This window comes from Sceloporus occidentalis, unplaced genomic scaffold, assembly GCF_023333645.1.
Source record: "Sceloporus occidentalis isolate IW3139 unplaced genomic scaffold, rSceOcc1.0.p SCAF_37, whole genome shotgun sequence".
NCBI classification, from domain to species: Eukaryota; Metazoa; Chordata; class Lepidosauria; order Squamata; family Phrynosomatidae; genus Sceloporus; species Sceloporus occidentalis.
Window position 1 is genome coordinate 7809746 of NW_028317017.1, and position 26633 is coordinate 7836378.

At 38.5% G+C, this 26633-nt stretch overlaps 1 protein-coding gene across 1 annotated transcript in view; it reads right to left on the minus strand.

Annotated features, from left to right (window-relative positions):
* UNC13C (unc-13 homolog C) overlaps positions 1 to 26633 on the minus strand; it is a 218151-nt gene that overhangs the window by 59503 nt on the left and 132015 nt on the right. The window contains exon 18 of the mRNA XM_089488232.1: positions 5533 to 5618. Coding sequence (XP_089344358.1) covers positions 5533 to 5618 — 86 coding nt within the window. The remainder of the gene's footprint in view (positions 1 to 5532; positions 5619 to 26633) is intronic.

Here is a 26633-nt window from a genome sequence, read left to right on the forward strand (position 1 = left end):
AGCTCTCTGTGACTGTTTATATCTTTACCAGCAAAAAAAATGTGAACCAAAGCAAATTATATCTAGTGTTGTGGTCAATATAGAGTTGGAAATGTATTTTACCATGAAGAAGCATACTTAAAGTTAAACCAAATAAGCGTTTCTGAAACACAAAGCAAATTTAGTGTCTTTTTTGTCTTCACAGATGGCTGTTTGGGGTGTTTTACAAGCTTTAGATTATAAAACCTGTTAAAGCTAAGAAAGACACTAATGTCACAATGGATTAAAGTGGGAACTGACTGAAGACACGTGAGGTTAAAGGTATCTTTGTGTGAATGATCTTCTAAATGGGCAGTGAACACAATCACTTTTCCTGTAGCTGACCACATTTTATACTTAAAAACCACTTCCTTAGGGGGTTACAGCAAATCCAAGACAAGAGGGATCAAATAATTCATGAGGTTTAGTGTTTAGTTCATAGTGACTCAAACAAAGTATTTCTGGAGTCTTATGTATCTCTGAGGTGACCTTTCTGCAGCTCTCAAGGTTTTCTGGGTAGTGGTCATCCATCCTTCTGTCTGTAAGTTTCTATCTGAGCCTCAAACCAACCCTTAAATATAACTACATGTAAAGTTGTAAACCTCTAAATCTTATGCATATATACAAAAAAACATTAAACATCAATCAATGCACACTAACTGATACAGAAAACAGAAAATAAATATGACCCTGTACAACTTTGTTCTATTTAAGGGTCATGGTCTGCAATATAATCTAAGAAAATACCTGACATAAAATGGAGGGCATTATTTAAAGACATCCTTTCTACATTTGAATGCATGTCTGTGTTTACTAGGTTTTCCACGATACATCTCTAACAACTATCATATATTTAGGTAATTACAATGACCTACAGAGGGAGATGAATATTCCTCACATCCCTTGAGGTGCTGTTTCATCTTGTGCGCGAAAATAACAAGTTGTCGTCGGAAAGCTCACAGTTAAAAGTGATATCTGAACCATATGTGCTGCATAAGAACTGTGACTTACTTTAAGAAAACAATCAGGCAGAAGAAACCTAGATTATTTTCCTTTTCATAAAGGCTTATTCTTCGAATTATTTATTTAAGAAGCCACCTACCTTTTCCATTTATAATTATTATAATACAACCTATGTTTATTCACACAAAACACTACCCACTCAACATTCTAGAAATTCACCTTGTGAAGGACATATCCAATAAATGGAACTATGAAGACAGCTATGACTTCCTTGATCTAATACTTGAGAAAAAAAAGATGCAATATAATTGTTTTACCCAGTGGACCTTGCTTTGCTTAGAACACAATCAATCTTGCTTGTTAACGGCAGATAATTAGTATTCCTCTGTCTCTCTTATACAAGCAAAAAAACCGTGTCATTGCAGACTCCAGTCCTATGTACCATATTATCTCGAATATAGGCCACACCCGATTATAAGCCGCACCTGATTATAGGCCACACCCTTAAAGTTTGGTGCTATTTTAAAGAAAAAAATATTTTTAAAGAAAAAATACACATTAGTGGAATGGTAAAACAGTATTTTACCTAATAAACAGTAATACATGTATTTTAACATTTTTGGTGTCAGTGTGTCAGCATATGTTATATACAAACAGAAAACCAATAGCCATTTTAAGGTCCCCCCTTTAATTCATAATGCACCTTACTTATAGATATTCCTCTGTGCTCCCCTAGATATGCCACTCTGCTCCCCCATATATGCTTTATGCCCCCCAGATATGCTTTATGTCCCCCACACATGCCACTCTGCTCCCCAGATATGCCACTCTGTCCCGCTAGAAATGTCACTCTCCCCCGATATGCCACTCTGCCCCCCTGATATGCCACCCTGCTCCCTAGAAGTGCCACTCCCCCCCAACTTACCAATGCACCCCCAGACTCCCATAGAATTAATTTTGTTCCCGAATTATAATTGCCTCTAAATTTTTAGTCAAACCGAATGAGCAGGGAACAAAATTCGTTGCCCGAAAATGAGCAGTAGGGTGTCAGTTGTGCTTTTTGACACTCTTATCTGTATAGACACAGCAAGCTGACAGCAAGTGTTGAACTGAAAACGCAACTGATAATGACTTCGCCAGTCTTAAAGTGATTCAACCCTCTGAATAGAATATCTCACAACAACACAAATAATCAAAACAGATGTTGTCTCAAGAACACTTGAACTAATCAAGGCCTTCATTAGATGCACTAGGTGTACTTGAGCTGGAACTCAATTTGAATAAGGTGGTAGCAGAATGAAAACCCACTAATATTACTGAGCTGGAGGCCATTGCTCATGAGGTTTGGGCTAATATTTCTCTTGAAAACTCACAGAAGCTGGCGTCTGGCTATGGATCCCGTTTGCAGCTGGCCATAAAAGAAAAAGACTGCTCTACTAAGTACTAAAATGGTTGCCATGCAAGGGTTGAATCATTTTGAGACTGGAGAAGTCATAATAAGTTGTTTTTTCAGTTGAATTTGAGGAAACCACTTGAAGCTATTTCAATTCCTTTTGTTTGATTTGTTCATTGCAAACAATGGGGTGACAAACATAAGGCACAGAGAAAGAGTGAGAGGGCCAAAATGAAATACTAGTTTACCTTCCCACTCCTGGCCCTTTACCCGCTCTTCTAACTTCTCTCACTAACTGTCACTCTGAAATCACATCCTGGATGGAGTTTTACAATCTGAAGCTCAACATCCCCAAGGCTAAGTATCTAGTTATTTCACCATCTCCAACCATCTGAATCCTGATATTTGCTTCAATGTTGTGAATTTCCCCAAGCACACTTGACTCCACTCTCTCCTTCATCACTTATAACCAGTTGCTCACCAAATCTTGCCACCTTTGTCTTCAAACTATGTTTCAAAGTTGTCCTTTCTTCACACAAGACACTACTAAAACATTAATCCATTCAAACGAATCAAACACCCTACTAACCAGTCTCCTCTCCCTCTACTACACAATACAGTGTGATCACTCACATCATCACCACACCGTCACCTGGCTCCCCACATCCTCCAGAACAAACCATCCCTATATTTCCACTCTGTTATTGTTAATTTTTACGCCCCCCAATTGGAATAGCACTATACAACATCTACAGATGCTCTTTTAATAAATATAATGTAATAATATTAAATTATGACCAGTTCTCTTCAGGCTATGTCTGCATGCAGGGCTCAATTTAATAACCCATCTAATATCTAGGCTTCAGCAAAAAATGAAGATTGCATATTATTTTCCTTCAATCCAAAGATGACTGCTCAAACACATGTGTGAATTTAGCATGCAAATCTTATTAGCAAAGCAGAATAATGCACCCTTTCCACATCCTAACCACTGCACACCCCATAAGATCAAAGGAAAACTATTTGATGCTAGCGCACATTGTGCCACATGATTGTTTTGATGTCTGTTTACGCCTGTTAAATATATTTTTTTTTTGCTTTTAAACCTGATAATATGTATCACCTAATACAGATACCCCCAAAAAAATAGCATAATTACATTTATGTATGACAGATGAAAGTGAAACTTTGTGATAGAATAAGAAACCACTCACATTGAAGTTATTGTCAATTTGGTCTTATAAGTCTAGATTATTATTATTATTATTATTATCTTTTATTTATATAGCGCCAACAGTTTACACATCGCTTAATACAATACATAAATTCAAGGGGTATGACAAGACAAGAATTGACAGACTAAGACAAACCGATACATTAGGTGGAGAGAGCCCTGCTCGCAAGCTTACAATCTTGAGATAATTCCAAGTTCACTAGAATCTACTAGGATCTAGTTGGATTTCCAGCCACTTAACACCAATTAAGGTGTAGAGACATCACTGAATAACGTATGTAGTTTCTCTTGATTTCCCTTTCGCAATTTTCAAAATTACACAGCGAAAATGATAATGTCTTAATGTAGCTAATTTTGCCTGTAGCTTAAGAGGCATCTTTCTTTTCAGCTTTATTTATAATTATTGCTGCTATAAAATCTAAAACACTCTTGGTTTTACAGTTTTGCAATTATGTCAAGCATTACATTGTTATGTAATAGATAATGCATACCACACTTAGTGTTTTTTAAGTTAAACAATAAGCCATGCATATATTAGCATTTTAGTATCAAAGATTCAAATCTGATACATAGAACAGTTATGCTTTTTATTAGACCTTTGAATCACTACGAAAAATATTTAAGATTTTTACTTTTAAGTATATCCTTAAACATTTACCAGTATACTTGACAGTGTTTTTTAGGTTGTGTGTGTGCGTGTGTGTGGCTGCTAGCTTGTATGTATGTTATAAGTATGGAGAATAGCTCTCCATGGGGAACCATTGAAAAATAAGCCTGTTTCAATCACAAAGAGTACATGAATTAAGCTACTGCATGGATTGATAGATGACTTTTCATTGAGAGATCATGAGACATTAATAAACATTTGCATGAAAGGCCCTGCTTATGCCTGACGGAGATCCTAGGAGAAGCTAGGAGTATACTACCAAGATCTCTTGGTACTCCCTGGAGTAGTGGCTTCATGAGGGAGTGGGAGTAGCTGTGTGGGGAGGGGGGGCTAGTCATGTTTTGGGGGTGGGGAAGAAGGAAAGTGGGAAAGTGACCAGAGAAAGAAGAAAGCGACCCAGAGACCCTGGGAAGTCTTTACCCAAAGACTTTGGGAGTTCCTAGGTATGCTGATGGCTATAATGTCAGAGAGGGGAAAATTCTAAATACTATAAAAAGGAATCACAAAAATGTAGTAAGAAAAGTGACAGATGTTTTTCAGGACAGGAATCAATTATGGATTTATGCTGTCCTGTTCCTCTGAGCTTTTACAAGATAATGTTTGTTACATAGCTTTTTACGCGTTATGTAATACATTATTATTATTATTATGGCTTTATTGTTATGGCTTTCTCTTTGGTTATTTGCCGCTGAATCTGTATGCGTTTCAGTTTTCCAAGAACATAATTGATTTAGTTGTGATTATTAAAGCTATACTTTTCTGGTATGTATAGTTTTCCTTGAAAATCATAATTAATACATTGTTAGTGTTTTATTTGGGGCCATTCAGAAAGGGGTGGAGGGGAAAGTATGGGCAGCCATTCCATTTTTTCATCCAGTTCAATGTAATATATTAAGGGGAAAAAAGTAAAACACAAGAGCTATAACAGAATAGTAAAAAAACATAGAACTTTCAAAACATAAAAAACAGATGTACAGTGGATATAAAAAGTCTACACAACCCTGGTAAAATGCCAGGTTATTGTAATTTTAAAGAATGAGACAAAGCTAACTCATGTCACAACTTTTTCCACCTTTAATGTGACCAATAACATGAATAATTTAATTGCAAAACAAGCTGAAATCTTTGAGGGAAAAAAATAAATAAAAAAACCCTCAAAATAACCTGGTTGCATAAGCGTTAAATTAGACGCTAATTTAAGAAAAAAATAACTTAAATGGATATCGTACATGTAAATAATTAAAATGTGATTATTACCTTCCATTGCATACTTCATATCCTGGGCGAACAGATTCCACATGACCTCTGCACTGAGTTTACCCATGTTAAGCTCCTGGGGAAACCTAGGATTGATAGGATTAGGTTAGTTTGTTGATTTGAGCAGTTGTGCATATTTAAAAGACAGAAGTTATTCTCTCTTACATCTCTTACTCTGCAAGTTACAAAGAGCAGCTAAGCTTCTCCCATATATAACGCTGCCCTGTATATATTGCTCAAATACATAGAAATACATCAGCACAAGCATTATAATCATTATTTATGGTAGTCCACAACGATGAAACATGTTGATGCAATCTGTATTGATGGTGTGTTTTTTACGTGCGCTTGTGACCTATAGTTTATTGTGAAGTCTGTCTTTTAACTATTTCATATATATATTTAGAATTATGAAACTATTATGATGTTTTTTTGCCTTTATTTTGACATGTGTCCCTATAGGCTCTAACGCAAAACATTGGCTGGAAACCCACATGGCCACGCAATTGTATATGACGTGATCAATGGAGGGCAGATGTACACAACAGAAGACAGAGGCCTGGAAGAGACACAATCTCTGTTTGATATATGTTTGGCTTTTACAATGCAGAAGAAGCAGTGAAGAACAGGGTGTTACTTGACACCGTGGTTAAAGTGATGCTGCTCAGACATACTGTGAAAGAAAGAACTCTCCTTGAAGCATTTTGTGTACAAGATAAAAAAATGTGTGCAGCATTTTAAACCGCCTTTTTGCATCCTGTCAGTCCCGTGGGTCCTGTGAGTACCGACATTATATTGTTGGTTGCCAATGCTTAAGCTGTTTTCACTAGCTTTTACAAGCATACAGACTTGTTTTTTAGTTTTTTTCCTCACACTACTTTAGCATTCCATTTAGTCTTTTAGCATTGCATTTGTTACATATTAATATTTTTAGTGCTGCTGAGAGAAATTTTCTTATTTTTTAAACATTATGATTTATCATTTGACACAAGTTCATGTTTTTGTCTATAGTGTTAACGTAATCTTCTACTTACACTTACTAATGATCACTTGGCCAAGGTTAAGCAGATATGGTTTGCATGTTTTATATGTTTTACAAGTATTTAAAGGGTACAAGTATTTAAAGGGTCAAGTTTGCTTTTGTAAACTCTGGGCAGCTTCTCTCTCCTTAATTTAAGTTATTTTCAAGTCATTTTGCAAGATCCTTGTTTTTGAACTATGGAAACTATTGCACATCAAAGAGAACAGAGCACTAAACATGAAATTCAAAGCCCAAGTATAGCATAATTCCCAACAGTCCCACCGTGATGCTTTTGCATACACTGGGGATCATGGGCCAGTTAGGGAGATCCTTTGAAAAGTCAATTGAGGTATGTGCTGTTGCACCTCCAACGTGGTTTTCCTTGCAACATTCCGAACAATGGAAAGTGTCTTATCAGACAAGTTGAGTGGGTGGCCTTTCCTCTGACTCTACCCACTTTTGGTGCCAGCTCACCCGTTCCCGTTTTCTGCCATGCCTCCAACACAGATTTATACAACTTAAATTCTGGAAGTTATAGTACAGAATGTATCTGAAATTTAAAACAAAGAGGACAACAATCTGACTCACTCAAGTAACATCTAGACTGAAAAATCAGCTTGACTGCCTCCCCTGAAAACTAAAAGCAGATCCCTTCTTTACTATGTGTCTTCTCTGATTGGTTTGATTATTTGCACAAATCTTTACTTGCTTTGCAAATTAATATATAAGAATAAACATGGTCAGATGAGCTCAGCAAGCCAAACTGAAAATAGAAATAATTTTTTTTTGCAGTATGTGCCTAGTTAATTAATGTAGTGGGTGCATGTGGGCTTAGCAGAAAACATATTCACAGCAAGACATGTTTACCATCAATATTTGGTTCTTTTCTAAGCATGGCTCAGCTAACATTATAGAATGGGATTTTTGATACAGAAATTTTTTTTTTATCATCCTACTCAATAAATTCAAAGACACTTAAAATGCAAGACTTTAGGTCAATAAACTTATTTTGATTTAAAATCAAGAAGGTCCTTTCATCATCTAATTATAACACTGGAATCCTGTTCTCAAAAGACTGACTATGAAAAGCGATTGAATTTTGTTTAAAGGGGCAGTAAAACATTACAATAAAGAAATGAACTCGGAACAGAGATAAACAAAATCCCCAATATAAACGTTAATATAATAGACGTCCCTTGGAATTTACATGCTGTGGTCCTTGCAAATGCATGGGTAGATTCGGCAGAATATGCATTTGCTCGCCCTCCAGCAATTTTCTGAGTATGACATGTTTTTTTTTGTTTCATTTGATATACTCTATTTCAGCACTGTCTCTTGCATTTTGGGGTTAAGTCTAACTAGCCTCCCACGTGCACATGCGTGGAAAGCGCTTCCATTCACAAGATGGTGGTGCCCATGAAAAAGCAAACACTTTCAGCCATGCAAGTCAATGGAGCCCAAATATGGCCTTTTAGCTCCCAAACAACCTGACAAACCTATGAATGGGTGGTATCAATGTACTTAGGAGATAATGTTACACATTTGGGGTTTTGTTTGGCTGCAACATATGCCATGAGCTATAACTTAATGCCTGAAGTGCAATTTGAAAAAGAAAAAAAAAACCACAAAAAATACTGCCACAAATTTTGATAATTACTGGTGGTAAAATGAGTGCATGAGAATAATTAAATACCAGAATTTGAAATACCCTGAGGTGTCTAGTTTCCAAACATATATGGTTTAAGTTATGGAGTAAGTTAAATTGGCTGGGTCCAAAGATGTCTCAAACAGGACTTGGAGGTAGGATAAACATATGTCAAAATTCCAAGTAGAAAAACTGAATTGCTCATGTCCCAGATGTAGCTCTTTAGCCGCAAACAACCCTAAATACTTATGTATGGGTAGTATCAGTGTACTATGAACACATATTGGGATGGTGTTTGGCAGTAACATATACTAGGAGCTGTAAATTCACAAATAAAGTATAATGTGTATGGAAATAAAATTACTACCACAAATTTCAACAAAGGCTGGTGGTAGAATTAGTGCATGGAAAGAGTTAAAATACCAGCATCTGAAATACATATGGTTTCATGGGGTAAATTGAATTGGCTGACTTCAAAGCTATCCCAAATAGGACATTGGGGTGGGATGACCAGATTAAAAAAATAGTTTTCAAATAGCGATATGCTACTTGTAGTTATTGCTCTGTAACTTAAAACATAAATATGTTGGGTACAAATTTCATTTTTCATGTTTTCACCATATTTTATTATTCTAAATTGGATGATATTATTATAAGTTGGATGATATAATCAGAATAATATCTAAAGAATATCTAAAGAAATCAGTTCTTGGCCTGAAAAAGAAAAAAACAAAACTTTTGGGTACAGCTAAACAGTAATACTGCAAAGATGTTAAAACAGCCATTGTCACAAAGTGTGCTACAAATAAAAAAACAGTATTATCATCTAAGGGCTTAAATAATGCATATTAAAATACTCACAAAGTACTTCAAGCAGTTATATACTATATGAGCAGAAGTAGGTGAACACCCCTTCTAATTATTGACTTTAGGTGTTTTAGCGACACCCGTTGCTAACAGGTGTATAAAATCAAGCACATAGGCAGCCATCTCTATAGACAAACATTGGCAGGAGTATGGGTCTTACTGAAGAGCTCAGTGACTTTAAACACAACACCGCCAGAAGCCAGTCAATGAAATTTCTGCTCTGCTTGATCTGCCCCAGTCCACTGTAAGTGCTGTTATTGTGGTGTTTAAGCATCTTGGAGTAACAACAGCTCAGCCACAAAGCAGTAGACTTTAGCTGCCGAGTGCTAATGTGTGTAGCCCTTAAAATATCCTGTCCTCTCTAGCATTACTAACTTCTAACAGCCATTTTCACAGACTTTTTTGAAATACTACTAGCTTCTGAACATGTAGTACAAGAAAAAAAGCATTTTAATAAATGGCCAACCTGAAAGTTCCTGGTGTCATTCAGATGGAGTTTATACACTTGGTTTTAAAACATTTTTTGCTCAATAAAACACAATATACAAGAAAGCTGGCAACAATATAAGGCTGAACCCAACCAGAATACATATGACAAAACCATCAAAGTTGAATTCATATCACAGGTATGATAAATTATGATGCCTTGCAAAATAACAAAAATGCCTTCCTTGGAAAACTAATATTGTCATAAGGTTTACAATACTACCTGTATTCTGATGACACTCATGCCTATCCTTCTTCACCGGATGCCTCTCTTTCTCCTTTTATTGTCTCAATAACTGATTAACCTCTAATAACCTTATACTCTAATTTCTTCATACTACGTTCATATATACTTTCCAAAGAGTAGTTTAAATAATAATAATAATAACAAAGATAATAATAATAATAAAAAAATTATAAGTAAAATGTCTATATATGAAATGTTTCAATTAGAATACTATCAGTTAAGATTGAAATCTTCTGCATGGATATATTTCACACAAAGGCAAAGACCAGTGGTTGAAACATTTCACTAAACAATAATAGGTGTCAGAAAGCAGAACAGTACTGCTAAGGCTAATGGGGTTTTAAATTTTAATAAAGTATAACACAGTTGATTACCATAATTTATTTCAGGTGAAATATTTTTGGAATTCAGTATATTAAATACCACATTGTAAATACACAATGCACACAATTTTGGAGAAACAGTAACTTTTGGGACATACATCCCCGATCTGTTTTCTCTCTTAAAGTCCCTCTCTCTTGGATCTTGGTGGGTATGAGGAAATCACAGTGTTCTAAAGTCTAAAAGGTTCAATAATAAAAAGAAAATATGTTTCTTCACTAAAGTGTGAAAATAAAATACATTGTTCTCCTGCTAGTACCCAAAATAAAATGGTTATCAACAGCTCACAAAATAACAAACGCACTGTAAAACAATGTAGGGAGGTAAGTGAATGTCTACAGGGCAATTACAGAGAGTTATTTTCTTTTTAATGTTAAGTGTGTCACGCATGACCAGCTCTTAGTGGAAATTTATATTAAGCACATTGTTTAAGCAAATCATGTATGGTCATCTTATGAAATGCCGACAGAGACACTTATCGTTTGAAACCCATACATCTAAATAAACACTTTTCAAGGGCAACACCAGGGAATATAATGTTTAATTAACATAAGAGATCAAAGACAAACATGGAATGATAATGTTTTTTTAAGTTCAGTCACAAATTCAGCAAAATGACCTCAGGCAAAGGCTTCAGACAGTACATTTCTAATAAACACTTACCAAGCAAAACCAGTAGCAACATCTAAGATTTTTTTTGGTTTTATTCACGATACAAGAGGTCTGCAGTTATTGCTTGACAACTGACAATAAGGAGGGTCTGCTCATATAAACTCACACAATCATGGGGCTGCTGTTTTTATGGATGGAAATAAAATACTTGTTGAAGCCTAGGACACGGGTTGTAGATGGAAGCCTTTTCCTTGTTGTTAATCCTTCTGTGCCTGTATATACCCAGAAATATGTTTGTCTCAAACCAGCTTATTTCAACCACATACAAAAGCGGTCTAATCTTGTGGAAATAATACATCCTGACTCTCTGCATGGCAATATTCCAATGGTATCATATTGTACTATGATTCAGTTGAGGGTGATGTATTGATCAATGCAGGAGTTTACCCAATAGTCTAACATTTTAGCTTTTATGAATTTACCTGACCTTGGGAGCTGTAAAATCAATGGAGGTTTGTGGTGTTGCATAGACCTCGACTGCAGCTCCCATGTGGGTCTTGGGCAAGGTTGGCGGGTGGGTATGGCTCCGGTGTCACTCATTTCCAGGGGAACCCCTTTCATTTCTGGCACCAGCCTTCCCCTCCCCACCTCTCACAAGACCTCTCAGTACAGGTGTCTCAGTTTCCACATTTAATTATACACATTAATAGGTTACTCAAACCTTCCACAACTCATTAATTTCATAATCAGTTTCATTATTAGAACAATTTTTAATAATACAGTACATGTATGGAGAGCAAACAGCTAGTTGCTTTATCTTGGTCAAACCAAGTCCTACTTTCTACAAACAATGAGCTAATGAGCTGACCTGGGTTGAAACATTTTAGTTCTATAGGAACTTGATTCTTTTGGTTAAATGTAAGGAACACTACATGACTAAAGTGCAGGGGTATTAAACTGGTTCTTGCAGCCCCTATGGTATAGGGGGCTCAATGTCTCCGGGTGCCTCAAAGCTCCTTGGTGCAGGAGTGGGCCTTTTGAAACTGATCCTTATATGCTTTTAATAACTTCTGTAATATGCCGAGCAAAGCGAGCATAATTTATGTAATATTTTTTCTTCCTGCATTTTCTCAGTTAAACTGCTTTTAATAGCATCTGTTCAGGGAGGCAGAAGTAACCTTTCCAATTTTAATACATTAAAATAAAGTTTATTATTTAGTAAGTATGTTATTATTTTCTTTGTGTATTATCCATAAGGTAAGTATATATAAGTGAACACTAATTTCACATAGTCAATAACACGTTCAATGTTCACATGTAAGTTATTCTGTTCTGCAATCCTGTCAGTGTAGTTGGCATTAATTGTAATAGACCTAAAGGCACCATGTTTATATCCTCTGGTGAAAAGGGCTTAGCTGAATTAAAGTAAAAGTTAATTACCGTATTTGCTCGATTATAAGACAAGGTTTTTTCCAGAGCAAATGCTCTGAAAAATATCCCTCGTCTTATAATCGGGGTCGTCTTATAATCAGACCTCAAATAGGTCTGCCTATGAGACTAAGATCCAGATCCCCCGCAGCGATGCAGGGGACCTGGATCCTCCTGTGTTATGCCCCCCCCCAACTTACCGGTGCTTCTGAGTCCCCGGTGCTTAGTCCGGGCAGCGTGTAGAGCTCTACGCGATTCGCGTAGACAACTTCCGCTCAAGCGGATCGCGTAGAGCTCTACACGCTGCCCGTACTAAGCACCGGGGACTCAGAAGCACCGGTAAGTTTGGAGGAGGGAGGGGAAGGGAGTGTTAAATGGGGGGCATAAGGAATTTCTGGAGGCAAAGTGCTCTGTGAAATGCCTTTTAACCCCCTTAATGCCACTCTGCCTCCAGAAATGCCTTTTAACCCTCTATACGCAACTCTGCCTCCTGAAATGCCTTATACCTCCCTATATGCCACTGTGCCCCATAATATGCCTTTTAACCCCCTAAATGCCAGAGTGGCATATAGGGGTATAAGGCTATTCTGGAGGCAGAGTGGCACATATCATGGGGCACAGTGGCATATAGAGGGTTAAAAGGTGTATCATGGGGCACAGTGGCATATATGGGGTATAAGGCATTTCTGGGGCAGAGTGGCAAGCCAGGGGGCAGATGTGCATAACTGGGGGGGCAGGATGAAAAAAAAAAAAGGAAATAAAAACAAAATATTTTTCTCAATCGTAGCTTTTATTAACAAACAATTGTTCACATAGTTTACATGAATTAACATTTACTGGTAAAACTTTTTTCCTATAGGGTCCTCTTATATTCAGGCTTTTTCTTTTTTTTCCATAAATTAATATTCAGATTTTGGGGGGTCGTCTTATCATTAGGGTCATCTTATAATCGAGCAAATACGGTAATAGTTTTCTAATATCTGAAGCTTTAATTATCAGGAGATGACCAGCCTTGTAAATTTGTAACCATTCCTTTGAATATAGCCCTATTTTTTTTTTACTTTATGTACTTTACTTTATGTACAAACAGTGGCGTCGCTACAGGGGGGCAAGGGGGGCAATATATATGGGCAGCAGGGGCAAAAACGCTAAGGGGGGTATTAACGACAATGCAGTGTGAAAAATTCATCCTGATGCAGACGTCTGTGACGTGGATTGTGTCCTGCTGTTTGTGTGTTTTTGGTTATCAGTGTAGCAGAGCCTGTCCTCGGGTGTGTGTATAGGTGTTGGTGTGGCAGAGCCTGTCCTGGTGTGTGTTCAGTTGTCAGTGTGGCAGAGCCTGTCCTAGGGTGTGTGTTTGGGTGTCAGTGTGTCAGAGCCTGTCTGTGTGTGTGTGTGTGGGTTTGGATGTGGGTGTGGAAGAGCCTGTCCTGATGTGTGTGTTCAGTTGTCAGTGTGTTCAGTTGTCAATTGCCCCCCCCAGGTTAATCCTTGCCCCCCCTGTTGCCCCCCCTGCTAAATTTGGATCCCGTCTTTCTTTCTTTTTTTTTATTTATTTTTTTAACGGGGAGGAGAGAGAGGGTGCGGCCTGAGTAAGATCGGCAGCCAAGGCAACCAATCTTACGCAGGCCGCACCTCGAGCCCTGCTACTTACCTGTGGGAGGGTCTTCTGTACTGCATAGAGGAAGCGGAACCTAGCAGAGTTCACGTGACATCACATGACTCTGCTCCAGTCCCGCTTCCTCTGTGCTTTACCAGAAAACGCAGAGGGAGGCCGCGCCCTCTGCTGAAGTCTGTGAGCGGCATCGAGGAGCTGCAGTGCAGGTAAGGGGTGGGGAGGGAGTTTGAATGAGAATGTATGATTGAGGGAATGAATCTGTGAATTAATGAGTATATGAATGAATGAATGAGTGTGTGTGTGATAGCATGGATGTGTAAGTGCTGGAACCTAGGCATGATGGGACTGTGATTGCTGTTAGCAATCACACTCCTATCATGCCAAGTCAGAGAGTACATGCTGAAACCTAGCTAGCTGCCCCCCTTGTCTATGGATGCTGCCAGCAGTATGGGGTCTGCACATCACTTACAGCCATCCTGTACCAGCATGTACTGGCTGACTTGGCATGATAGGAGTGTGATTGCTAACAGCAATCACAGTCCCATCATCCCTAGGTTTCAGCATTTACTGGTTGGATGTGTAAGTGCTGGAACCTAGGCATGATGGGACTTTGATTGCTGTTAGCAATCAAACACCTATCATGCCAAGTCAGCCAGTACATGCTGAAACCTAGCTAGCTGCCCCCCTTGTCTATGGATGTTGCCAGCAGTATGGGGTCTGCACATCACTTACAGCCATCCTGTACCAGCATGTACTGGCTGACTTGGCATGATAGGAGTGTGATTGCTAACAGCAATCACAGTCCCATCATGCCCAGGTTTCAGCATTTACTGGTTAGATGTGTAAGTGCTGAAACCTAGTAATGATGTGACTGATTGCTGTTAGCAATCACACTCCTATCATGCCAAGTCAGCCAGTACATGCTAAAACCTAGCTAGCTGCCCCCCTTGTGTATTGATGCTGCCAGCAGTATGGGGTCTACACATCACTTACAGCCACCCTGTACCAGCATGTACTGGCTGACCTGGCATGATAGGAGTGTGATTGCTAACAGCAATCACAGCAAGCACAGTCCCATCATGCCTAGGTACCAGCATTTACTGGTTGCCTGGGTATGATAGGAGTGTGATTGCTGTGTGGGCAGTGTGGACGGCAGGGCCGCCTTTGGGGTGCGCAACCTGCGATCTATGCATGTAATTTAGGGGGTTTTAAATATACCTTTTAATGCCGTGTTTTTATATGAATTCCAATTGATCTATACCTGCAAAGCTGGGTTTTTGCGTTATTCTGTAGATCCATATCTATATATTTCCATACATTATTTATGTATACCTGCAAATACAGTGTTTGTATGTCTTATTCAGTTGATTAATACCTGCAATGCTGTTTCCATGTATTTGTTTGATCTATACCTGCAATGCTACGTTTCATATACTACTGTATACCTGCAAATACAGGATTTGTATGTCTGATTCTGTTTATTTGATATATACCTTCAGTGCTGAGATCACAGGTGAATTTCAGTTGATCTATCCATGCAAAGCTTGGTTTGTGTGTTAATGTGTTGATCTATACCTGCTATCGGCAACTGGGGCTAATATTAATATATATGGGCAGCAGGGGCAAAAACGCTAAGGGGGGTATTAACGACAATGCAGTGTGAAAAATTCATCCTGATGCAGACGTCTGTGACGTGGATTGTGTCCTGCTGTTTGTGTGTTTTTGGTTATCAGTGTAGCAGAGCCTGTCCTCGGGTGTGTGTATAGGTGTTGGTGTGGCAGAGCCTGTCCTGGTGTGTGTTCAGTTGTCAGTGTGGCAGAGCCTGTCCTAGGGTGTGTGTTTGGGTGTCAGTGTGTCAGAGCCTGTCTGTGTGTGTGTGTGTGGGTTTGGATGTGGGTGTGGAAGAGCCTGTCCTGATGTGTGTGTTCAGTTGTCAGTGTGGCAGAGCCAGTCCTGGTGTGTGTGGGTGTCTGTGTGGCAGAGCCTGTCCTGGTGTGTGTGTGTATGTTTGGTTGTCGGTGTCGCAGAGCCTGTCCTGGTGTGTGTGTCTGAGTGTTGGTGTGACAGAGCCTGTGTTGGTGTGTGTATCTGAGTGTTGGTGTGACAGAGCCTGTGTTGGTGTGTGTGTGTCTGGGTGTCTGTGTGGCAGAGCCTGTCCTGGTGTGCGTGTGTATGTTTGGTTGTCAGTGTCGCAGAGCTTGTCCTGGTGTGTGTGTCTGAGTGTTGGTGTGACAGAGCCTGTGTTGGTGTGTGTGTCTGGGTGTTGGTGTGACAGAGCCTGTGTTGGTGTGTGTGTCTGGGTGTTGGTGTGACAGAGCCTGTGTTGGTGTGTGTGTTTGGTCATCTGTTCCTGGCACTTAACTTACAGTAGGAATTATGTAATTTATATTTATCCAGAGATAAAATGCCCTCCTGAAGTTGTAGTGACTTCAGGGGACAAAACGTTCAAGGCCCTGAAATCATTTAGTGGAAAAGTTATTTATTTCAAGGATTAGTCGCACTCAATTGTGGCTTCAAGCTTCCCATGTTGAATGATCAAGTATTATTTTAGCCCAATAACAAAAGTATAATTCCATAGCACATTACTTTTGGAAATTATGAATGCCCCCCCAGTTTGACTGTGATATCTTGTGTGCCCCCCCCTATATATTGTTTCTAGAGTCGCCACTGTGTACAAAATAGTAAGTATATAAAATGGAATATTCATCCTGGATCCTTTGAACTGCTAGTCGAGAGAGAGCGAGAGCTATGATGGACGAGTTAGCTCAGATTCTGTTCTGTACTTGATAGCAGGTATATTGTGAAACTTTACACAATAGCATTTGGTGACTTGAACAGTAATGGCATTTGTACAAATGTTCCTTACTTTCACATCATTTATTGATCACCTTTGTCAGCTGGGCTCAAGGCATTATGTTAAAAGAAATGGTACAGGCATTGCCCAGTTCCTTGCAGTGACAGATGGCAGCTGTAATGAATTTACAGCTAAGACGGTGATACTTCAGATTGTGTGTATTGTACCCAGGGCCGGCCCTACAATGGAGCGGACTGGGGCAATTGCCCCAGGCGGCACTTCAGAAGGGGCGGCACTTTGCCGCCCCAAGCGTTTTTTTGTTTGTTTTTTTTGAAGCGGAGGAGAGAGAGAGGGGCACCGAGTGGTTTTCGCTTACCCGCTCGGCGCCCCTCTCTCTCTCCTCTGCGGCGAGTTTCCCTGTTCGGTCTCTGTGCCGGCTTGTAATGCAGAGCGCCGGAAGTGACGTGAATTTCCGGCGCTCAGCATTACAAGCCGGCACCGTGGCAGCACAGGGAGACTCGCCACAGGACTGTTTAAGGGTAAGTACCGGGGGGGGTAGATAATGCCGCCCCCCCCCGGCGTCGGCGGCATTTTAAACTTCGCCCCAGGCAGCGTTAAGTCTTCGGCCGTCCCTGATTGTACCTTGCAAAGCTTATAAATAATTATGAGAATATCTCTTTGCCTTGGCTTAGAAAGTATGGTTGTGTTCTGTTACTGACTAAATCAGGTGAACTATATTAAAAATAAAAAAATAATAATTTTCTGTACATTCAATCCAGTGATTGGCAGAGAAGCGTTCAACAGTATTCCTCCTAATCCTATGTATACGACAAGTTAGAAAATTATAGCAGGTAAGGAGTCAGGAAGGATTTGCACCAGCAGAAGCTTCCGTAACTTACTGTTCCACATATGGTCCAATGGATTAGTAGAATAAGCAAAAGCCAGTTAACTGCATTTCAAATTATTAAAATCCATCCTTTTTAAAATCACTCATTCTCAAGTGATATAGGCCAACATTTTGTAAAACACATTCAGATATTTTACTTAGTAAAAAAAAAAGCACAATGAAAATCATTATCTTTCCCAGTAACTATTTAATTTCTTACTTTATTTTTAGAGGTTTCAATACCAATTTATCTCCATAAATTTCACAGCCATCTCCACTTGTTGTAAAGTCTCTTGTTTTAGAACGTATTACATCCCGTTCATTAAAGAGTACTATCCAAAAAATCAATACATATGCTATTACCTCAAGATATAAACCTTAAATCATATGTAATATTGTTAAAATTGGACTCTGTAAAAATAATAGAAAATTGAAAGTAATAGTTTTGGCATTAAGATATTCATTTTATTGGTGTTGGAAATCTTATCATTGCACACATTACATATTTAGTCTTTTTTTCCACCAAATAATTTCTTTAAAAAACAAACCAAAAAAAACATTCTTCCAGATACAGCTGTAACTTTCCAAATATCTTTACTTAACCATAGGGATGTCATTGGAAAATGTATCTCATTGGACTCAAGGACTCCTGCTGTCGCCATCTCTCTATGCACTTTTCCTTGTGAGTCAATGGATATGTAATTGCAATGCATTTTAAACCCCACTACCCACTACAAGGACAGTGTGACAATTCTAAATAGAAACTGGTGCTATTAGCCTTCCTGACATTTTTTCATGTAAGTATCAGAATAAATCTAATTTATTGAATCTGCACAAGGTATTTTTGAACATGGTCTCTGTGATGGAACAACACTGCTGGGCCAGATATAGCCGCCCCCCCCCCCATGCAATCTCATGGGAACTTGCCCACATTCAGCCTGGAAATTTTTGCCATGGTTCCTCCTGTGGGGGGAAGTGATGGGTGGGGGGGGTCACTTGTAAAAATGCAGGTTGAAATGTACAAGGAGGCCCCTTCCATAGTCATTGTTTTCCTGCACCTTAAGTTAGTTCGTTTTAAAAATGTTATATGTACTGATGTGATTGAGCCATTTTGTGTTGTTGTTTAAAACCTTACTGTCGTCTTGATGTTTATGTGGATAAATATGCTATATTCTGTTCAATAAAATGTTCATTCTTGCTGTACTCAATTGACGGTAGTTGTGTCTACTTATTGGGTACATATGGCAGGGTTCCAAGGTGTGTATGGTGACTGGTGCTGGAAGTGATTTCGGGGACAACAAGAGGATACATCTCGGTGATCTCTGGGAGTCACTACAGCTCTCTTGGTGAACCCGTTACAGTCTAATGGCCCACAAATCGACTAAGCTTGCAAACTGTTTAATCTGGTTCACGCTTAAGTCTGATGTACCATAAGTGCATTTCCAAAAGATTTTACAAGAAAGTTATGATTATGTGTTACAAGCAGCCAAGCCTGGCAACTTTCTGCTGCCAAAATCTCATTCATCGATGTGCATTGCTCAATCACCAGTCATTTATAAGAAATGTACTTCATTTAACCAAGGATTTTGCTCTGTCAGACAACCACTTGCAAAAAACACTCACTTGGTAATATATAGTGATGCTGGTTCCTTCAGCCAAAGTTCTCATGGGTACTTAGTTAACTCCTGCATTAGTGAATAAACCTCTGTGCCCCACCACTACACCATTGTTCATTAACCAAGCATGTAACCACAGTTTTGTTTTGTTTTCATTTGTTTTCTTGGGGGTCACTCCTCATTTTCAAAGATTTGTATGAAGTAGCAAAACTGACAAATTTCGTTAAGTTAAATTTGTACAAATTTGAATGCATAAGTCTAAAAAAGACTACACGTTTCTTAAAACTTTGTGTTAAACATATTTTACAGTGCACCTTTTATAATGCATGAACATACTGAATATGAATATATAATGAGAAAACATGTTATTTTCCATAATGCTGTAAAATTTCAAGACCATCAATGGAATAATAGAACTACTCTGTGCTTAATTGTCCTATGAATTGGCTACTCTGCACATAATTAATTGCCATGGATCTTCACTTAGATTCACAGTATGAAAAATTACAAAAATGTGCCTAAATCTCAAAGACAAAAATCTCATTCTACCTTAACCCCTTCATAGATTATCATCTTGCAGGAACACTTAAGCCCCTGTTCTCCTGCGCCTATATGTCTTAACATGTTTTAGCAAGTTTCAAACTGTAGTTTGATCAAACATAACAGGCAACCTGTTTTAAGCTTTGAACATTCTCACTGAAATCTAAAGTTTTGCCTATTTTAACAACATGCTTTGCAAAAATAACCTATACCTTTGGACCATATAAGGATAAATGTGTTTGCTATAAAGTAATCTCTAGTTTGAATATGTAGCTGTTCGTTAAATTAGATATATCTAATAGCTAGGTTGTGTTGAACTCAACACACACATTCAAAGACAGTACGAGTGCCTCACTGGTGTAACTACAGGGCTCACAGCGGTCGTATTTGCATGGATGTGTAATTCTGTGCATGTGTGGGTGAGCATGGATGTGTAATTGTATGTGTGAGCATGGATGTGTAATTTTGTGTTTGTATAAGAGTATGAATGTGTGATTTTTGTGTTTGTGTGTGTGCATAGATGTGTAATTGTGTGTGTGTCAGCATGGATGTGTAATTGTGTGTGTGTCAGCATGGATGTGTAGGTCTTTGTAAGCATAGATGTGTAGGTGTTTGTGTGTGAGCATGGATGTGTAGGTGTTTGTGTGTGAGCATGGATGTGTAGGTGTGTGAGCATGGATGTGTAGGTGTTTGTGTGTGAGCATGGATGTGTAGATGTGTGAGCATGGATGAATGCGTGTTTGCGTGTGAGCATGTATGTGTTCATGTTTGTGTAAGTGGGGGAAATTGTCATAGATCTACTTACCCTCTTCCAGGGTCCAGTGTCAGCAGGCACGCCCCCTCCGCTGCCGGCAGAGGCCAGCAGGGAGGAGGACGCGCTCTCAGGTTGTTATGGAGACGCGTCTCCTTCCTGCTGCTGATAGACGTCAGCAGCGAAGGAGTCACCTTCGCATTGCCATGACAACGCGTCTCTCAGCGTGACATTTTGGCGCCAAATTCAAAATATAAAAGCCCATTCCACCCAGTAGGTAGTGCTCAGGTATCAGCTGGACTTTGCCCCTTTGTCTACTCGTGTACCAGACCTCCTGCTGTGATTTTTGACCAGTGTACCTTGCAGCCTGCCCCGACCATTTGCTTGTTACCTGACTTTGCTTTTTGGATTTTCCCTTTGTATCTCGCTCGGACTCTGTGTGTGTGAGTAGCCTCTTGCTAATAGGAACTACCAGTTCTCTGTCTCACGGGTCAGCCGTGATAGAAATGGAGTGTTTTAGAATGAATATGTACATGTTTTTAGTGAGTAATTGTGTATAATTTGTGAGTTTTACATATGTGTGCCAGAGTGTATGTTGGAAGGGGGGCAAGGGGCAAAGAAGGCATAGACAAGTTGTAAAATTGGGGGGCCATAGGGCAATTTTCGCACCAGGGTGCTGTGGTTTCTAGTTACATCCCTGGAGTGCCTATACATACAATCCCAAAGTTTTGCCTTTGCCATTGGGTTCACCAAATTCACCAGCTTCAAGTTTACTACTAAGGAAGGCAGCCCAATGCAGATGGCCTCAACAAGAATCTCTGCTGCAGTAAATTAATATATACTTCTTACTCTCAAAATTCCTTAATTGTTTTGCAATACAAAATAGACAACTACCCACTATTTAATCTAGTCTATACATATCTAACTTCATTACTTGAGTGTACCTAGAAGTGTATGGAATAAGTTATTCTCAACATTAAGTGCTAAGTTTGTGTTTCAAGAGTATTTTAGTATTCTGAAGCATACACTGTAGAAAGATTCATTAAAGAGGACTTGTAAAATATGCAAAGTCAGCGACATGGATAGCTTGATTAGAAGAATGCAACCATCAAAAACAACGAGTTGTATGCAAATTAGCACCTGCTTGAAACAGAAAATTTTATTTGATGCTCAATCATTCTGCAAATTATGCAGAACTCTGAAGATAGTTGAAGCATCATACTGTGTATTATACTGACCCTAAGATGTCCTTTATGATTTTAATAGCGAGAACAGCCCTAGAATTAAGCATCAATGCAAGGGCTGCATGACTGTGCATGGAATGGTCATTAAATATACAGAGCCAGTTACTAGCTATAGCGCAGGAGTCCGTGGAGAACTACCTTCTCAATAGGTTTTAATAAACTTAAGAGACTTTAGTGGCATTGGAATTGGGGGCTTTTGAACAGGAATCATGGGAGGCCATAAAAGGAACGCCTTTAAAGTGTACTTCCTTGGATGGCTCAAAGAACAAGGAATTGTTCCCTACCTCCTTTTTTGTTTCAAGTTATAATTATGAATATCGGCATGGGTCCCTGAGCTGGAATCCCTGCAGAACTTTGCTGTCTGGGGTACAACTAATTCGAGGGCACTAAGGGTGACCAAATGTCCCGGGAATTTAAGTCTTGGATCACGGGTAGGCTCAATCCGGGACAATACATGAAAACTCTGAGTGAAGGAGGTCTTTAATTTCAGAAGACTCTCCTCATGATGTCGTCACCCACACACATTAGATATTGTTTTTTCCAGGACAAGAAGGGACAAAGATGACATTGTTTTGATTGTATCATATTATTTACTATTAAAAAAAGTATAAAATATGGTGAAAAATTTAGAAAAAAATGACTGTTTCTAACTTTTAGTTGAAAAATCTTTTACTCATTCTATAAAAGGTAATAAAAAAACCTGCTAAATAGATTCTACTATTTGTCCTGAGTTTAGAAATACCCAATGTTTTTATGTTTTTTTGCTTTTTTCTGCACGTTATGGAGCAATAAGTACAGGTAACGTTTTGCTATTTCAAAGCCATTTTTTCCAAATCTGGTAATTCTTCCCTCCATGTGCCATTTCGGGTATCTTTGAAGCCAGCCAATGCAATTTACCCCATCAAATCATATATTTTTGAAAACTAGACAGCCCAGGGTATTCCAAATGCTGGTATTTTAACCCTTTCCAAGCACTTATTCTACCATCAGCCTTTGTCAAACTTTATGGTAGTAATTTTTTTGCATTTGTTTTTTCACACACATTTTACTTTAGGTATGAATAAACAGGTTCTGGTATATGTCACTATCATAAAACACCCCAATATGTGTTTAGCAACATCTCCTGAGTACAGCGATACCTCACATGAATGATTTTGCCTGGCTGTTTGGGGGCAAAAGGGCCACATTTGGGGCATGCACATTTTTCAATGTTGAACTTTGGCATTTGGGGATCCCACTGCCCATGCCCTATTTGGTAAATCTTTGAGCCGGGCCATTTCAGTATGCCCAATAAAGCTATATATTTTTGAAAACTAGACAGCCCAGGGTATTCCAAATGCTGGTATTTTAACCTTTTCCAAGCACTTATTCTACCATCAGCCTTTGTCAAACTTTGTGGTAGTCATTTTTTTGCATTTGTTTTGTCACACACATTTTACTTCAGGTATGGATTAAAAAGTTCTCGTATATGTCACTATCACAAAACACCCCAATATGTGTTCAGCAACATCTCCTGAGTACAGCGATACCTCACATGAATGATTTTGCCTGGCTGTTTGGGGGCAAAAGGGCCACACTTGGGACATGCGCATTTTTCAATGTTGATCTTTGGCATTTGGGGATCCACTGCCCATGCCCTATTTGGTACATCTTTGAGCCGGGCCATTTCAGTGTGCCCAACAAAACCATATATTTTTGAAAACTAGACACCCCAGGGTATTTTAAATGCTGGTATTTTAACTCTTTGCATGCACACATTTTACCACCAGCATTTTTTCAAAGTTTGCAGTAGTATTTTTGTGTGTGTATTTTTCCCACACACACCTACTTTATGTATGAATTTACAGCTCCTGGTATATGCCGCTGTCACACGACACCCCAATATGTGTTCAGCAACATCTCCTGAGTACAGTGCAGTACAGACTTTGCTGATACACGCAGAGACCTGACCAGTTGATTTCCTGAAGAAGCCTAAGGGCGAAACGCGTAGATATAGATTCAATTGGACTTCAACCTATGCCTGTATATGCATTTTATGCATGAAGAAATTGTGAGTGCATTTCTATTTGGTATATGCTTTCCACCTAAGATACTGCACTATTTTAATATTTGTTTTTTAGATTTTCTTTGAAGAATATTAAAGCCTTTTACAGTCCATATTGAAAGGTTGGATTTACCTTTTTTCTTGTGAGTGCAATATATCACTTAATCACGAATATTGGAAATACTATCTACACTATATTGTGTTGTTTTCCATTTTGTTTTTTTCCCATATATGTTCCTGCGCCCCATACAATTTTTGGTTTGGTTCAGTAAACGGGAAAGAAGAAAATTACAGCTAAACACGAGCAGCGCAGAAATGTTAAAACGGCCATTGTCACGAAGGGTACAAAAAGTAAAATCAGCCTTTGTCACGAAGGGGTTAAACTAATTAGGCAATTTACTGTTTTACAGTCTAATGGTGGGCTTCTATTTTTTCAAATTGTAGCCTTTTCCTGTTGTTATATAAAGTTCTAGCAGGCAAAGAGTGACAGGTGTGGCTTTGGGTAAGCCCAATCTAATGGCCTTATGATATAGAGGCCATACAATTTGCACACATTCTTGAAAACAATGCTCTTAAAACATGACGTAGAAATATAGAAAGTGACGGCAGATAAGAACCATTCGGCCCATCTAGTCTGCCCAACAATACATGCCAATACGTAGCAAAATCAAAAATACTGTCACTAAAATAGGCTACATCTGAAACTACATGTGTGAGGACTATTACAAAAAAGGTCCAGGGAGGAGTTCTGACTTTTCTTACTTGCAGCCCTCCAGGAGCTAGCGGGCAGTGTCCCCACCCTGCTGTCTTCTAACTAAAGTGGAGCACTAGCCAATACATATTGTTTATAATAATTGTTTGGCAAACGTTTCTAGGTTTCTTTGGGATTCTCTGTTTCCATACTACTTTAACTTTCAAGCATTCAATGGAATAAAAAAAAAAATTTCCTTAAAAAAAAATATTGTAATCAGCATACCTGGGAAGTCTCCAGATTGAAAACTAACTTGAAAAATTGTGTCATATGAAATTGAACAGACCGAGGAGAAGGCTTTGCCTTCGAGAGTTTTTAATCAATTACGTATTTCTTGTGCAAAAATGTAACCTTGGTTTGTTAACAATGATGATAAGAACATGATAGGATTAGATATCCCACAAAAAACAAACCAAAAAAAAACATTATAATGATTTGGCCAGCAGATATGGATTGCTCATTTGGTGTGTTATGTATAAAATGCAATTGTGGTACAAAGTTGTCACCGTAGTGATTAGTGGGCCATTTCATTGGTTGCTATGGTAATAAGATCAATGTTCAAATATTGTCACCAGAATCACTCAATATACTTCTCCTATAGTTGGTGCTCATGTGTGTTCTAACAATGTAGTACATAATGCACATCTTTCAATGTTCATACGATCGTACAAAAATAACTTTTAAACATAACTTTCATAAACTCATATACAACAGAAATCCCCAATTGGTAGAACCAGAAATATATTTAATAGAAATGTTACTATATCAGCACATTAGGCTAAGTAATCTCAGGATATTGCTTCAAAAGCTTTTCTGTGAACTCAGAGGTTTTGTTTCAACCAATTAAGCAAATAAGTTTTTTGTTTAGTGACATTTTATGTAGATCCATTTACAAACTTTTTACTAGTTTCATTATTTTTTAAATGTGTATAGAGTATATTAAGGAAGAGAAGCCTAAAACTCAACCAGGCGTAGTTTACATACATTATACTGACCTGGGGGGAATCTCAGTGATTTCATTTACTACACCATACTCTGTAACACATCTCTGTTACAGCTAATGCTATCCATGTCATCCTTCCATATAATACGTTACAAAAAAAATATATTCATTTTTACTCCTGCTATATATCATTTTAAGTCCTCAAAATAATGGAAATAAATCTGTTTAACTGGAAAAAATTCTATCTTGACAAATATTTCTTGTGACACTGAAAACATGCTGGCACTCATAGCCTCTGCTGCATAGCTGTCATGTCATTGGCTCCTATTATACTCACACCAATGGCCGTTACTTTTTTCATTGAAGACCTTTGTCATACCAGCAGAACCAACAAGACCACCAGATCCCTAAAATCCAGGTAGCAGAAGTCCATAAAATGTTTTACCTTCTACCATATCAAAGGCTCCTCACCATACCTGGAGAGCTCCCAGCTATGGGCATCATGCTGCATGTACGGTCTATTTGGGGTAGAAAATATTTGACAAAATGCTTTTAAATTTGGAAAGAAATATTGAAAAACATTCTCCATAGAGTACCTTTAAATGCTGGTCACAAAAGGGCTTTGGCCCATAAATAAAACATCTTAGGTACTTCTTTTACAGCGTGGTTTTATCTGTAGGTTTGGTAATGCATGTTTTCTATATTGTCTTACGGCTAACTGCTTGTACTTGTGGCCACTGTGTTTTTATCATTTAATTGGATTGTTACCACTTTTGCAATAAACAACAAAATGCAGTTTTAAGCTACTCATATCATGACCTGTTAACACTTTTATACCTGTCTGTACAACTGAGATGTTTGGCTTTATGTTATTGCTCTAAAACAAATCCCATTTGGTGAGAATGTTATACAGATACAATACTGCAACTAGAATGGTTTTCTTTTAAGTCCCGATTGTCTACATAAAGCTTGTCAATTGAGTTGTACAGAAAATATGATCCATATATTTTACACTGGGAAGGAGATTATTAAAAGTACTTAGCAAATTCTGTTCTGGCATTTCGTATGGTTCGTAAGAACCATTTCATAAGAACGCCCTCCTCCATTCCATATTAAAAACTTAGGGGGTAAATTGAAAATAACAATTCCGGTGCAATAACTGAAAAAAGCTGCTTATCGCCATATCATATAGAATGACGCAATCTGTCAACATTCTCCACCGCTTGC